Source organism: Parasteatoda tepidariorum, chromosome 10 (assembly GCF_043381705.1).
Source record: "Parasteatoda tepidariorum isolate YZ-2023 chromosome 10, CAS_Ptep_4.0, whole genome shotgun sequence".
Classification (NCBI taxonomy): domain Eukaryota; kingdom Metazoa; phylum Arthropoda; class Arachnida; order Araneae; family Theridiidae; genus Parasteatoda; species Parasteatoda tepidariorum.
Genome location: NC_092213.1, coordinates 77,573,191 through 77,588,266, shown reverse-complemented (window position 1 = coordinate 77,588,266; position 15,076 = coordinate 77,573,191). Strand labels below are relative to the sequence as shown.

The window sequence follows — 15,076 nt, the reverse complement described above, 5'->3', positions numbered from 1 at the left end:
TTCAAATCTAATATTAATTATTTGGGGTTGGCTTTGTTTTGGTTATGTTATCTTTCAATAAATCACCAAACTTGGATCTCTTTTCATGCTCCTAACTGTCCGTTGGGAACATCAATCACTTTTTAATTTGGCTATTTGATTAGGCAGGTCATGGGAGATTTATCTTCCATGGCCTGTCCTTATTAATATTATTATGCAAAATTTATTCAACTTAGAAAATCTTATGGATAAAATTATAATTTGTATCTCGAGCTCTACAAATACCACTAAATAAAAGTTTTATCATAATTTATGATCCAGTTTTCATCTTCATTTTCAACTGTCATTTTTCATTATCCAGTTTTTCATCACTACTTCAATTAGTCAATTATATCACCTAACTCCGTCATTATAGTCGGGTATCCTTTTAATAATTCAACTTATAAATAATAATAATAATATTTTTTTACACTCTGTTTTATGACTTAATGAAAGGTAATGTAAAATATTAAATTTATAATATTTTTTTATTTAGGTTATATGTCAAAGGGTTTTCTACCCATACAGCATGCAATATCTAAGAATTTTATGAAGTTATTAGATCCAGATTCTCTTCAAAAGTTGGATTTTGATGTTCTGATGAACAGATACCCATATCCCCCTTTCCTGGATGATAGATTCGTTATTGCCTTGTCTCTTTTTTTCCCAATGATCATCTGCTTCAGCTTCATCTATCCTGCTGCAAACATTGTTAAAAATATTGTAGTGGAAAAGGAGAATAAAATCAAAGTAAGTCTAAGGCTATCAATATATATAGTTCACTACAACTCAAGAGGTTAGAGATTTCAACTGGGTTTTCACAGGGTCATAAAAAACTTGATAAACCTAAATTTGTTGGGGAATTTTGATTTTTAGAGGAAAGTTATTGAATAATACAATTTTTAGTGAAAATTTGATTAGGTTTTGTAACAAGCCTGGAAAGTAACTAATTTTAAAATTGACAGTTACAATATATCTAAATATATGATGTTCAAAATATATAAATTGATATAATATACCTCTAAGTATTTTTATTATTTCTTATAGAATTTCTTTTAGAATTATAGAAATTAAAATAATTTGTGAAAAATACTTCTTATTTAAAAAAAAAATTAATTTTTCTAAATTTACCCATAGTTGCAGTTCAACTTCATAACTTTAAATTTCTAGTTCACTTTAAGACAGAGGTGTCAAACTCAATTTTGCAGAAGGCCATATATTAAATTTAGAATGTATAGGCAGGCCAGATTCAAATAAAAAAAATGTACTGAACTATTATAACATTTTATTTATCTAATTATATGGTATATAATATACGGTTGTTAAAAATCATATCAAAGTTATAAAAGATGGTAAATATTTTGAGCTCAAGAATCCAGATACCTGACTTCTCTTGTTCTCAGAATGCGTGCTGCATGATTTTTTAATATCCAAACTCTTTAAATTTTTCTTTTAAAATACTGTCCGATTGAAGATTTATCAACTCCATTTGCAAATGAACTAGTGCCTGTGAGGCTTCAAAATTGAATGGATTGTGGAAAATTGGGAATTCCGTTTCATTCATTTTGTAGAAGTCTTCGAAACGATTGTTGAATTCCGTGATCAGATTTTGCAGAAGTTGAGAATAGTGATCCTTTTTTTTTTTTTGGTTCACTGTGCCAAATGATTTGATCCAAAGTTTGATTTTTTACCTGATTTTCCCACAACCTCAACTTTGTTTCAAAGGCTTGAATACATTTGAATGACAATCAGATTTTTACCCTGTAACTTTACATTCAGATCAGTCAAGTGTTAATTCATATCTACCAAAAAGACACAATCAATCCACCAGTCATTGTCATAATCAATTGGGTTACCTTTTTCTTACATGAAAGCTTGAATAGGGTCACGTAATGCAAAAAATCCTTCTAAAACTACTCCTCGACTGAGCCAACGAACTTCAGAGAAATAAGGGACATCAAAAAAATTTTCGTCCAAATCTTGTAAAAACTGCCTGAACTGTCGGTGATTCAGTCCTCTGCTCCTTATAAAATTTACTATTTTAATTATAGGTAGCATGACATGGTCCATTTTTAAATGCTTGGATGCCAATGATTCCTGATGAATATACAGGGAAATCCCACAAAATTCCCTGATGTTTTCTGTTTTAATTTAGTTACAATACCCGAATGATTGCCACCCATGGCAGGAGCGCCATCCGTAGTTGTGCTGCTAAGTATATTCCAGTCAAAGATTTCGCCTGTTGCTAAGAAATGTTGTTACTGTCTATCTCTCTCGCTTGTCTATGCCCGCGCTGCCCTTGAAATTACTTATAAATGTAGTGTGCACATTTTAAAACTTCCGTAGAGGAATAGAGTGAAGTCTAAAAGCNAATTATATGGTATATAATATACGGTTGTTAAAAATCATATCAAAGTTATAAAAGATGGTAATTATTTTGAGCTCGAGAATCCAGATACCTGACTTCTCTTGTTCTCAGAATGCATGCTGCTTGCTTTTTTAATTCCGGGTAGTTATCCAAACTCTTTAAATTTTTCTTTCAAAATACTGTCCGATTGAAGATTTATCAACTCCATTTGCAAATGAACTAGTGCCTGTGAGTGGATTGTTGAAAATTGGGAATTCCGTTTCATTCATTTTGTAGAAGTCTTCGAAACGATTGTTGAATTCCGTGATCAGATTTTGCAGAAGTTGAGAATAGTGATCCAATTTTTTTTGGTTCACTGTGCCAAATGATTTTAAATGAGGGAAATGATCCAAAGTTTGATTTTTTACCTGATTTTCCCACAACCTCAACTTTGTTTCAAAGGCTTGAATACATTTGACTGACAATCAGATTTTTACCCTGTAACTTTACATTCAGATCAGTCAAGTGTTAATTCATATCTACCAAAAAGACACAATCAATCCACCAGTCATTGTCATAATCAATTGGGTTGCCTTTTTCTTACATGAAAGCTTGAATAGGGTCACGTAATGCAAAAAATCCTTCTAAAACTACTCCTCGACTGAGCCAACGAACTTCAGGGAAATAAGGGACATCAAATAAATTTTCGTCCAAATCTTGTAAAAACTGCCTGAACTGTCGGTGAACCTCTTCTCTTTATAAAATTTACTATTTTAATTATAGGTAGCATGACATGGTCCATTTTTAAATGCTTGAATGCCAATGATTCCTGATGAATATACAGGGAAATCCCACAAAATTCCCTGATGTTTTCTGTTTTAATTTAGTTACAATGCCGAATGATTGCCACCCATGGCAGGTGCGCCATCCGTAGTTGTGCTGCTAAGTATATTCCAGTCAAAGATTTCGCCTGTTGCTAAGAAATGTCGTTACTGTCTATCTCTCTTGCTTGTCTATGCCCGCGCTGCCCTTGAAATTACTTATAAATGTAGTGTGGTAGAGGAATAGAGTGAAGTCTAAAAGCTCTGAAAAACACGATTCTTCTTTCTGTAACATATCTCGATCGCGGGCCGTATTGATACAAACCGGGGGCCGTATCTTTGACATGACTGCTTTAAGAGGTTGTGAATACTAAATTTTTGAAAATTAAACTTTGTGTATACATTTTAATTCTTAATCACACGTAAAGTATAATAAGGCTAACTGTATGACTGATATGTGACTTTAATAAGCTATGTTTCATCTAGATTTTAAATAGTTCCAGTTTTCGTGCAAAATATTAGGATTAAAGAAGTTATAAAAAAATGTTTTCTGTAATTTATATAATTATATTAGTTTTTCTGTAATTTATATACCTGAGTGTTGTAAGACCTACGTGTTAAACCTAGTGAAATTTATTTTTATAAAATTTAGTATTGACGATGTTTTTTTTATCAAAATGTAAGTTTTGTTGCTTAATGAGTGGAGCNTTTCTGATGTATCGCTTGGAATAAAAGTTGCTGTATCGGTTTGCCGATATAGGCGTTAAATCGATATGTCGCGATATATCGATTTATAGCCCAGTCCTAATTGTTACATATAATAGTAAATATGTAATCTAGAATTTTTTTATTCAAATTTTCCTGGAAAATCAGGTGAATTTATTTCTAAAATTGAGTGTGAACCCTGTTCAATGATAGTTTGATAATTACATTTGCATACAGGCTTACTGTATGAAATACAGTTTTTACAAGCTTGCAACTTCATGCACTAAACTCTTTGTTAATAATTCTTTTGTTGCTTTAGAAGCATGTCTGCCGTTTTTTGATAAAGATATCTCTGACAGTACTACTTATTTTTATGATATCAAAAAGGTATACTTAATTATTAATGTTCGTATTTTCAGGAAGCCATGAAGATGATGGGTTTAAGCAAATGGTTGCACTGGACTGCTTGGTACCTAAAGTATCTTTTGTTCCTCTGCATTTCCTGCATGATCATAACCTTCCTACTTTGCCTCAAGTTTAAAGATATAGCTGTAATTAATCAAAGTGATCCATTCCTAATATTCTTATGGCTTCTGGTATACACTGCAAGTTTTATTTGCTTCTGTTTTCTGCTCAGTACCTTATTCAATAAAGGTAAGGGTTGTTTAATTCATTTATTTTTTTTAAAACTACATTAGAGCCTTTTCTTCAAAGTATTTCTAACTTAACTTACTTTAGAGAATGGAAATCTTTAGTTAATATGGATTCATCCCTATAATCCCTGTGGCAGAATTTTTTCAGGCTTTCTGCGACAAGCTTCCCTAGCACTAATTTATTTCAAGATACTTTTATATAACAATTACGAGTTTAAAGTAACAGACACATTGTGTTTACAGAAGAAAGTATAGAATAAAAATGTACACATTTTTTTAATTCTAATATTATCGGAGATATTCTCTCATTTTTCAGGCGGAAAAATGAACTAATTATTTCCCCTTTCAAATATTGTTAATCATTACACAAATTAAAATTCATAAATAAATTAAAGTTTGTACATAAATTGAATTATTAAAAATCGTAAAATCCATGCAGTAACTCCCAAAATAAAAATTCTGAATCACACTAATAGGACTCTTTAAGAAAGAGATACTCAAATAAGTGTATGTAAAATATGGTGTTCTTTAAAGGAAGGAAAGAACATCATCTTTAGAGCGAATTATCTTTTAAACATTTATGATTTTCTGAATTTTTATGTTATTAATTTGAAATTCTTGCTGATCCAGTCATTACCGATTTGTTTTTTTTTTTTTTGTTTTTTGAATCTCAAATAAGAATGGGAAAATCATGATTATTTCCTTCCTCTATGATGCTTTCTTTCCTCTCTGATCAAGAACGACATCTTTTTAAAAAAAATTCCTGCTGAAAAGAGAAAAAAAAAAATTTTCCAAAAATTGTGCAGAAAGGAAAACCAAAATTTTTCCCATCCCAAATGAAAAATCTTTCTGCAAGAACTCTGTAATGTGCTGTGACTATTTTGTACTTTAATTCTGAATTGTTGGTATTATACCCGCTCTAATATTTTTCTGTCCGAAAACATCTGCGTCTTAATCGGCCAGTAGCGTATCTCTTTTTCCCTCACACCCTTTTTATAAACCAATGAGAGTCAGACATGCTCTCACACTTAAAGATAGCGAATGTTGTTCTCTCGGTCCTTTCATTATATATATTTCGTTATTGTTTTAATGAATTTGTTTAATTGGACTATCTTTATTCTGCATCTTTTAAATTACTTTCTACGCAACATCATAACCAGCCTCTACAATCCTATTACAGTAGAGCGCCGATTATCCAAACCCTTATTATCCGAACGTCCTATTATCTGAACTATGTCCGAATTCTTCTTTTTTTTCAAGTTTAGAATGCTTTTTTACTTATCGACAATTTTTCTAAATTTAGAAGAATAAATAATATCCGCTACACTTGATGACCATATTTAAATTACAACCTTTTTTAGCAGTTTTCTTATCGTAGCCATATATACAGTTAAACCTACATACCCCTTTAGCCCTCTTCGACTGAAAATTATCTTCCAAGAATGCGAACTTCATTTTGACAGTCTAGAACGTCAAAATGATGTTGATCCAGTTCAGTTGATTTATTTAAAAAGAATAAAGGGTATGGCTGCTCTAAAAAGAGCATCTTCTTTGAAACAAAAGTCTTTTCTGGATTTCTTTTGTAATGGAAAATAAAGAAAAATGTGGTAAAATCAGTAATTGACAAAAAAATTCTAAAAAGCTGAAATATGATAAAGAAAAATTCAAAATGAGAAAAAAAAAGTTTACAAAAATAATTCAATAAAAAATATTTAAAAATTTTTAAAAAAAATTCTTTTAAATACGCAAGAGCTATTTTAGATAGTACTGTCAGTCCTAAGCCTGGAAAAAGTGAGAAGGGAACTCAGTGCATAAATAATAATCATTTAAACTAGATTTTAAACAACTTTCCAATTATCCGAACCTTTGTTCGGCCCCAAGCACTTCGGATAATCGGCACTCTACTGTATTTTAATGTATAAATATATGTATATATTCATTCATAATTTAATATTTCTTTGTCCTTTAGGCAATTCTGCTGCTGCTGGTGCCGGTGTTATTTGTTTCTTAACTTTTGTACCATATTTCTTCATTGTGCCAAGATACCAACAAATGTCCTATGCAATAAAAATAGCAAGTTGCCTTTTACCAAATTTGGCTCTTTCTGTGGGCTCAATTGTGCTGACTACTGCAGAAGCTATAGGTCTGTGTTTTCTGAAGGTCTTATTTATTTATTTTTTATGTATTCTATCTCTCATATATATTTCTTGATAAGTTGTCTTTAAATTAAATTTTTAGTCAATGATTCAAGATTTTTTTTCAAAAATATTTATTACCATCATGCTGCGAAGAATTATCTGTGCTTCAGAATGGTCAAATAAATTAGCAAATTTTAAAAGTTTCGAAACTTTTTTTAAAATTCTTAATTTAGCAAAAGTTTTCTACTGAGATAAAAATCATTGAAATCAATAAATAATTCTTTATTTTTACAAAATTTTAAAGGCCTGAAATTGTTTTGTTGAAATAACTTTTCTCACATCAAAAAATTGAATCAGAAATGCGTTTTATTTAAACAAAACTGTGGCTTCTCTTAATTTAGACATTTTGCACCATTTTCATAATCAGTGTAAAGATCTTTAGCTAAAGATAGGCGAAACTTTACCTTACAGTCATGAATATTTAAAACCAAATAAGTAACATATTATTTGTTGAAAATGTTCACATGTGACAAGAGAACTTTTAAAAAACAAAATTCTTTTTTTGACAATTGTTCAGTGCAAAGTGCCAGCATGAGAATGTATTTGACATACATTTTGTATGATATGCCAATGTGAAGAATAAAGTGTGGTGTGTATCTTTATATACATCAATAAAATTTCTTTATTAGAAGTTCAATAATTTGTTGTTTTATTGTAGGAAATGGCTTACAATGGGACAATTTTTCTAGCCCTCCTTCTGCTGATAGTGATTTGGCTATGTCCACCATTTTGGTTATGCTTGTTATAGATGGAATCATCTATCTGATATTGACTTGGTACATAGATGCAGTTTATCCTGGAGAATATGGTGTCCCAGAACGATGGTACTTCTTTATTACTGTAAGCATATCTCATGTCAACAATTTTTCATTCTATTGAATCTCAGTTTCTTAACTTTTCTGAATTTAGAAACCCCGTGGCAGGATCGTGACATTGTCGCAGAATATTTCAGAGTTCTTGCAGAAAGAATTTTCTTTTAGGAAGTAAAGAATTTGGTTTTTCAGAAGTAGTGAAGAATTTTGTATTTCTGCAGAAATTTTTTATCTCTAAAATTATAATTAAAAGATGCCTTTTTCACACAGTGGAGGGGAAAGAAATGTTCGTGATTTTTCAATTCTTATTTGAGAAGAATGAAAATATAAAATGATAAAGTAAAAAGTTTCTTTTCTGCAGAAATGTTGAAATAATTTTTTTTTCCCTCCAGAAATCATTAGCCCGTTGATGTGCTCATTTTGCACCGATGTTCTCGTTAATCCATGAGGTATTTCAATCTGTCTTTAAGGCAGTTATTGCTACGAATTTTTGCTTTGTTTTTTTCTTTTCGAAATCTCGATGTCTTTCATTGCTTAGTTGTTATTTATATTCTCACGAATTTTTTAAATATACCGATTTTATTATGGCACGCAAAATTCGAATCGCAGATTCTAGGAATCATTATTTGACTCGGTCGTTTTGTGCTGATACTCTCGTTAATCCATGCGGTATATTTAATTCGTGTAATTTTGCTGTTGAACTTTTTTTGGTAATCACTGCTACGAATTGCAAAATTTTAAATTTTTTTTGAAGTGATGATTTACAAAATGCGAAAAAGGAAATAATTAGTGTGTTTTCTAGTTTAGTAAAATGTGAGAATCTCGCCCATGATATTAGGATTTTAAAAAATTACATATTCATTTGAAAATTGGATACAATATTATTTTATTCAAATAGGGTTTTTTTTTGTAAACACAACGTTTTTGTTACTTTGAATTTAGTTAGTAACGTGTATATTTGTTATTATTAAAAGCATCTTGCAGAAAGATATTAGTGCTAGAGAGGTTTCTCGCTGAAAGCGCCAAAAAAATTCTGCCACAGGGTATAGTAAATGACTTTGTAAATTATCTTCTATAAAAGAAAAAATCTGAAATTAGTGTTATAAATGAAAATTTGCCTAACCAAATTATTTATCCATTTTAAATCAATTTGTTCTTTTAACATTTCTTCAATTAAATGAGATTTTTCTGTGTTTTTATCTAGCGATCATATTGGTTTGGAAATGCCTCTAGTATCTTTGACCTAGAGCAGTTTTATAATTCGGACGTCAAACAGACAGAATTTTTTGAAAATGATCCTGAAGAACTCATGCCTGGTATTCAGATTTTAAACCTTACTAAGGTATTGTTTTTGAAAAGTTTATGATTTTAATTCATTCTTGTGTTTTTTATTTTATCTGCACAATTATCTTATAATAATACGCATGATCATAAATGTTTTTTTGTTATTTTATTTCCCCCTTGAAAAGACTTTGATATTTATTTTTTGCAATATTTTTTTTTAAAAAAAAGCAAGAGGATATTCAATGGAAATTTTTTTTTTCTGAGAAGAAACTTGGGAAACATTTTTAGTTTTGAAGAAAATGCACTTAAAAAAATCAGACTAATCTAAATCTATTAAACTCACTGCTGAACAGAGTGATTTTTATACAAATTTGTCCAACTAAATCTGCAATTTATAAATTAAAATTTTGCAATTAATTATATTAATGCATTTTATAAAACTCATAGTTATTTAAATGACACTAATTGCGATTAATCTGTGTTTTTTGATTGTTTATACCTTGTATCACATTTTTTTAAAACCATAAAAAACTGATTGTGAAAGTTAAAGTTGTATACTATAATGGGAGGAAAAGTTAATTTAAAAAAATTAAATAGAATGTATTAAAATCTTTTTTATTTATTCATTTATTAATTTTTTAACAATCGATCGTAATTTAGTAAAATGTGCTCAATTAAATAATTAATTTTTCACAAGAGTTGTGCAAGCTAAACTTTTCTCTATCTATTACATAGTGATAGTGAAAAACCATTCAGATTATAAAACAGGGTGCATAACATTTTTAAAAAGTGCTTAAAGGTGCTTATTTATATTTGCGTTTTTTAAAAGCCCTTAAAGGTTCTTTTTTTATTCGGGTTTGTAAAAAGTGCTTAATTTTCTATCTTTTAAAGAGATTTTTTTTCTACAGCATGTCAATTGTCGTTATAAATTGCAAAAAGTTCATAATTTTATGTTTATAAATTAAAAACTTTAAAAAATAGAAAAAAGTAATTTTTATCACTGTACAGACCCTAATTATTATTTTTTTTAAGGTGATTAAAAATATTTTTCGAGTGCTTAAAAGGTGCTTATTTTTTGTGGAAAAATCTGCCTTCCCACCCTGTTAAATAAACATTTATTTTTCAGGTGTATGGTAAAGCTGCACCTGCTGTGAATAACATAAACATTAATATGTTCAGAGGACACATAACTGCTCTGTTAGGGCATAACGGTGCAGGGAAAACTACCACAATATCCATGCTGACAGGTATATAACACAATCACTATTCAGTTGGTAGTTTTATGCAAAATTCTGATATTTTAAACTCATTAAAAGAATTGTACGTTAATTCGTTTAGTAAAATTTAAAAATCTCTAATTGCCAATTCTATGTCATGATTGAAGCTACTAAGACTAAAATAATTTTCTCCAAACCAAATGAGCATTTTAAATGCCTCAACATCACCTTTCAACTGTTGTTTTCCCTGCAAAAAAAGGGAGAAAGTTTACATCCTTGTTGTTCAATAAGGGATCTGTATATTTTGTGCAAATATGCCTAAATGTGAAACAATAGTCTCTAACAATGGTCACTTAATAACTTCTAGCCAAAACGATAACCATTCTGAAAAACTTTCAATACCTTGGACAGATTTCAGATATACTTATTTTAATGTACAAAAACCATAAAACTTTAACCATTGTATTATTAATACTTTTTTCGATTAAAATTGTCAACAAAAAAAAAACTCAGCTAAATTTTAGACTTTAACCTGTGTTATTTCTGTTACTTTTCATTTTATTAACTTCTAATATTGTAGAAACACTTTATCAGAATGATAAGTAAAGTAAATGTAGGTCATAAGTAGGAGAAAAAAAACTAGTGTTCTCCAAAAATACTAAGGCTTAAAAAATTAAACCATCAGTAAAAGCAGTACTTGGAAAGCGCTTTAATAAAAAAAAAAATTTACATTCCTTTGAATATTTAAAAAAAAAGTTTTTATTTGTATTTCAAGGGCTGATTAATGAAAATTTTGTATGAATGCTAGATAGTAATTGAATTTTACTTACTCTTTGATCTTAAGATTAAAATGAAAGTATATGTGATGCTTTGATTTCATAATAAAGTTATTCTTATATTTTTATCTTTTCAATTCTTTTAGGTTTAATCACCCCTACCTCTGGTACGGCTATTGTGAATGGGTGTGATATTCGTGAAGATATGGATAGTGTTCATTCAAATCTAGGAATTTGTCCACAACACGACATTCTATTCAATGAATTGACTGTAGAAGAGCATTTATATTTCTTCTGCAAGGTTTTTTTATTTATTTATGTACTATGTATTTTATCATACGCATACATTTGAAATGTCTTTGGATAAGTGTCTAAAAGTATAGATACTGATTAAACATTTATATTGGCTTCATTTAAAATAATTTCTTAACTAAATTTTTTGTCCGAATGCTAAAATAGGTTCTTTTGTAAGTTATTGAAATAAAAATGTTAAAAAATAACAAAATTCATGAAAATTTTATGCTTTAGACTTCTATATTTCATGTTTTCTTGAGACAACAAAAATAATTAACTAGGAGATAATATCTTAAAGTGAGAGATAGGTTTGGTTTTTCAGCTCTCCGCTTTAAATTCATGCTTCATTATCTTTTATAAATCTTTTCAAAGATTTTTTTTCCCTTAAGAATATTTAGTTCAAAAATATTGTCAACTGACTGTAAAATTGACTAGTTTAAAAATTAAATTTGGAACTTGATTCAACAAAAGACTGCGAACTCCACAAAAATATTTTTTTTTTCTTTTAACTTTTAATTGTTCTTCAAATTTTAAGCATAATAAGGCCTCTCAATAAAAATATTATATTATTTTTACCGTGGTGAGAATGTTGACTGGTTATTGTGGAGGGTTAACTACTGTGGGAAAGAAATAATCTTATTTCACACCCAATTCTAATCTTTGTTCCACGCTGAACGTTATTCACTCTCTTCTGCTTAAGGTTTCTCAAGAAAATGAAGACAAACTTACTGTGATTTTCAAAGGATATGTTTTTATTTATGAATCAAGTAGATGTCTGCTCGCATTTTTTGGGTTTGGCAAAGGACGTCTTCAAAAATCAAGATGTGATAATTGACTCTTCCCATGTGCTTGTAATACACAATATTACAGGAACTATGGAAAGTTTATATCATTAAATTTAGGATTCTTCATTTAGTGATTCATCGAAAATTATGTAATGATGATGTCTGTTAAATAAAATATATATAATTCTAAGAGCGTCTGAGGGAATCGGTAAAAAATCCAACTTCCTTGGTCAAATGTATTGGAAATTCTGGACTAACTCTAGGGTAGCAAATGTATTGGAAATTCTGGACTAACTCTAGGGTAGCATTCTATCTTCTGTGTACGGCAGTTACAGCAATCACCACAATTAAAACACTGAGCACTAGGCCCTTGGGAAATCCACAAAGGCTTGAGGCACCCAAGAGAGCGTTGCCATGGGTAAAAGCCCAGTGGTCATTTGCATACACATCATCACAAGTATTGCTTATAAATTTTAATGTTTTTATTTATTTTTAATTTGATTCAAAGCGAAAACAAATTTGATTTTTATTTTCCTTACAAAAAAGTCTGAAATGAATATCGATGACATAAATTTAGTTCTTACTCTGTCTATCAATTTTTCCGACCTCCTTCTATATCTGAAAAAAGTCTTAACACCAAAAGTAAGAGAAATTTACGAGTATAGAATTTCATATTATTTGCACTGTCAAAACTATGTGCAAAACCTTGGAATTTTACTTTAGAGATCAGTATTAATAGTAAATATATGAATTAATTTAAGATGCATTCTTAGGTAATCTAAAATTTCATTATAATATTCTTCTATGAAGCATTTATAACAAAGTGATTTACAGGCAGAATAATCTTAACTACATATCGATAATTTGGCATCTGAAGTTCTCGTGGTTACTTGACAGCATTATAAGTGTGTACTGTTTTTATTGGGCAGATATTTTGATTTAATTGCTGTATTTAAAAAAAAAAAATTTTTTGTTTTCTATTTCATTTTAGCTGAAAGGTTATTTGTCTGATTTGGTGAACTCTGAAATTGAGCGTATAATTTCTTGTTTGTCACTGGAACCGTACAGAAAAACTCAAGTTCAGTATCTTTCAGGAGGATGGAAACGTAAAATCTCTGTTGGAATTGCTTTTGTTGGTGGATCAAGAGTAAGTACTTGTTATTATATTTCCATCACTTTTATTTTACATTTCCATGTTTTTCTAGGTTTCCACACGTTTCCTAGGTTTTTCAGACTAAAATGAATGCATTTTTCAAAATTATTGTTTTGTCTTTTTATAGAAATTCTATTCTGGTCTTGTACTAGAATTTTTTTTTCTTTTTCTATTCTACTTTTAAATCAATTCAAAAATGTTTATTTTTTGATCTCATGAGAATGTTCAACTTCTGTTAGTCAAGTGTAAAGTAATTTTTAAAAAATTCTATAAGTCAAATCAATTGATAATCTATTGCAAATGAAAAATATTCCTGTTGATTTGAATTCTTAGTTAAATTTGTGTGTTAGGTTTTTCATATTTTATTGCCCTTTATTGGTTTTAAAATGCGTACAATTTCCCTTAAAGGGGGCATTTATATATTATGCAATACTTTACTTATAATTTTTTATATTTTTCTACAGTTTAAAGTTTTTTTCCCTTTTTATATTGGTAGCTTTCTAAAAAAAGTTTATTCTTGCAGAAAAAGAGTTTATTTTCACAATTATGTTGTTAGATTTTCATCCAGTGCAACTGCGTTTTAGATTGTTATTTGTCAAAAGTGCTGCCAAAAGTATTATATGTTTAGTTACTTACTAAATAATAAGAGTTTGAAACAAATCAACATTTCTTTATGTCAATGTGCTATTTTTTGTTCTGATTGTTTGAGTCTAGCCAGTCTATGTAAAAAGAGTTATAATTTAAAAAAAGAAAGTATTTTCAACTGCGTTATTTAGGGAGGCAACCAAGCTTTATTCTCTATTTTTACAATAGTTAATAAAAAAAATTTATGTATTCAAATAGCACCATTTTTAAAAACTTTCATTGTGAAGTTTTAAAATGTGTTATTGTTTACATCTAAAATTCTCTAAAACATGGGTAGAAATTTCTATTTAAAGGGATAAAATAGAGCAATAAGTCTAAATTTTTTCTCAAGACCTTTGGTGCAAACTCCTTTGGCATATTTTGAAGATTTATGAACTGCTCCCGAATAAAAAAAAAAATTAAGATAAAAATTAGGCTAAAAAAAATATGAAAATAAGTTTTCTGATTTTTTTTAGAAGAAATTAAATTTCTAAACTTCATTTTTATTTTATTCTCTTTTATCATTATTTATATTTTGAGCTTAACAGTTAATTCACATCTATTGTTAAAAAAAAAACTTTTAATAAATATGTAAATTATTTAAATATTTTCTTTTTGTGAAAAATAGTCTTACATGCTTTATGTATTTTTTCATGATTTAAGTTGATAGGTTCTTATACTTTCTTCTTTATTCTTTTACTCTCTCATAATATCTTATATCATAATTTCTTACGCTCTCGAATCTTAAAGAACAATTAAAATACTGAAATATTACAGATGTAAAAGAAAAGGCATGAGATTATTAAATAACTCTTTGAAAAAGTCACCATAACACAAAGTTTTTTCTTTCAAAATTTAATAGCATTTTAGAAAAGAATTTTTAAAATAATTTTGCAATTCTAAATCTATTATCTAAAAACTATTTTCATATCAAAATAGTAAAATTTATTTTTTTAGCTTTATTCTTAAGTTTAAATATTTTGTTAAGCTCCGAACAGGGAAAGATGATTTGCTTATTTTTGCTAATAAAGGGAAGGAGTATGAGCAATGTTTATGCACATCAAAATCCCTTTATTTTCAAAAAAAATTTTTTAAAGAAAGTTCACGTGGAAAAAGTTTTAAATTTGAAATAAAAGCTAAATTCTAAGTAAAAAAATATACTGAAAATAAAAATATTTTGAGCACAGAAGGAAAACATGAGAGATTCTTACAGAATATTTTCCTCTAAACTATATAAAATGAACTAAAATGTATTATGCTTTGTGCAAAATTACATCTTTCAGTTGAATTAAATTCTAAAATTAGAATTCAAAGCTAAGACCAGGGAGATGTTGTGACTTTTTAAAGTCAGCATGAGTGTAGGTTTGTGATTTACTTAGACGACTAAAT

General features: G+C 28.7%; 1 protein-coding gene across 1 annotated transcript in view; it reads left to right on the top strand.

The window, feature by feature from the left end:
• Positions 1–15,076, top strand: part of LOC107446767 (ATP binding cassette subfamily A member 3) — a 45,187-nt gene that overhangs the window by 6,684 nt on the left and 23,427 nt on the right. The window contains exons 5-12 of the mRNA XM_043050142.2: positions 515–768; positions 4,311–4,545; positions 6,514–6,687; positions 7,401–7,582; positions 8,759–8,896; positions 9,965–10,085; positions 10,978–11,132; positions 12,902–13,057. Coding sequence (XP_042906076.1) covers positions 515–768; positions 4,311–4,545; positions 6,514–6,687; positions 7,401–7,582; positions 8,759–8,896; positions 9,965–10,085; positions 10,978–11,132; positions 12,902–13,057 — 1,415 coding nt within the window. The remainder of the gene's footprint in view (positions 1–514; positions 769–4,310; positions 4,546–6,513; positions 6,688–7,400; positions 7,583–8,758; positions 8,897–9,964; positions 10,086–10,977; positions 11,133–12,901; positions 13,058–15,076) is intronic.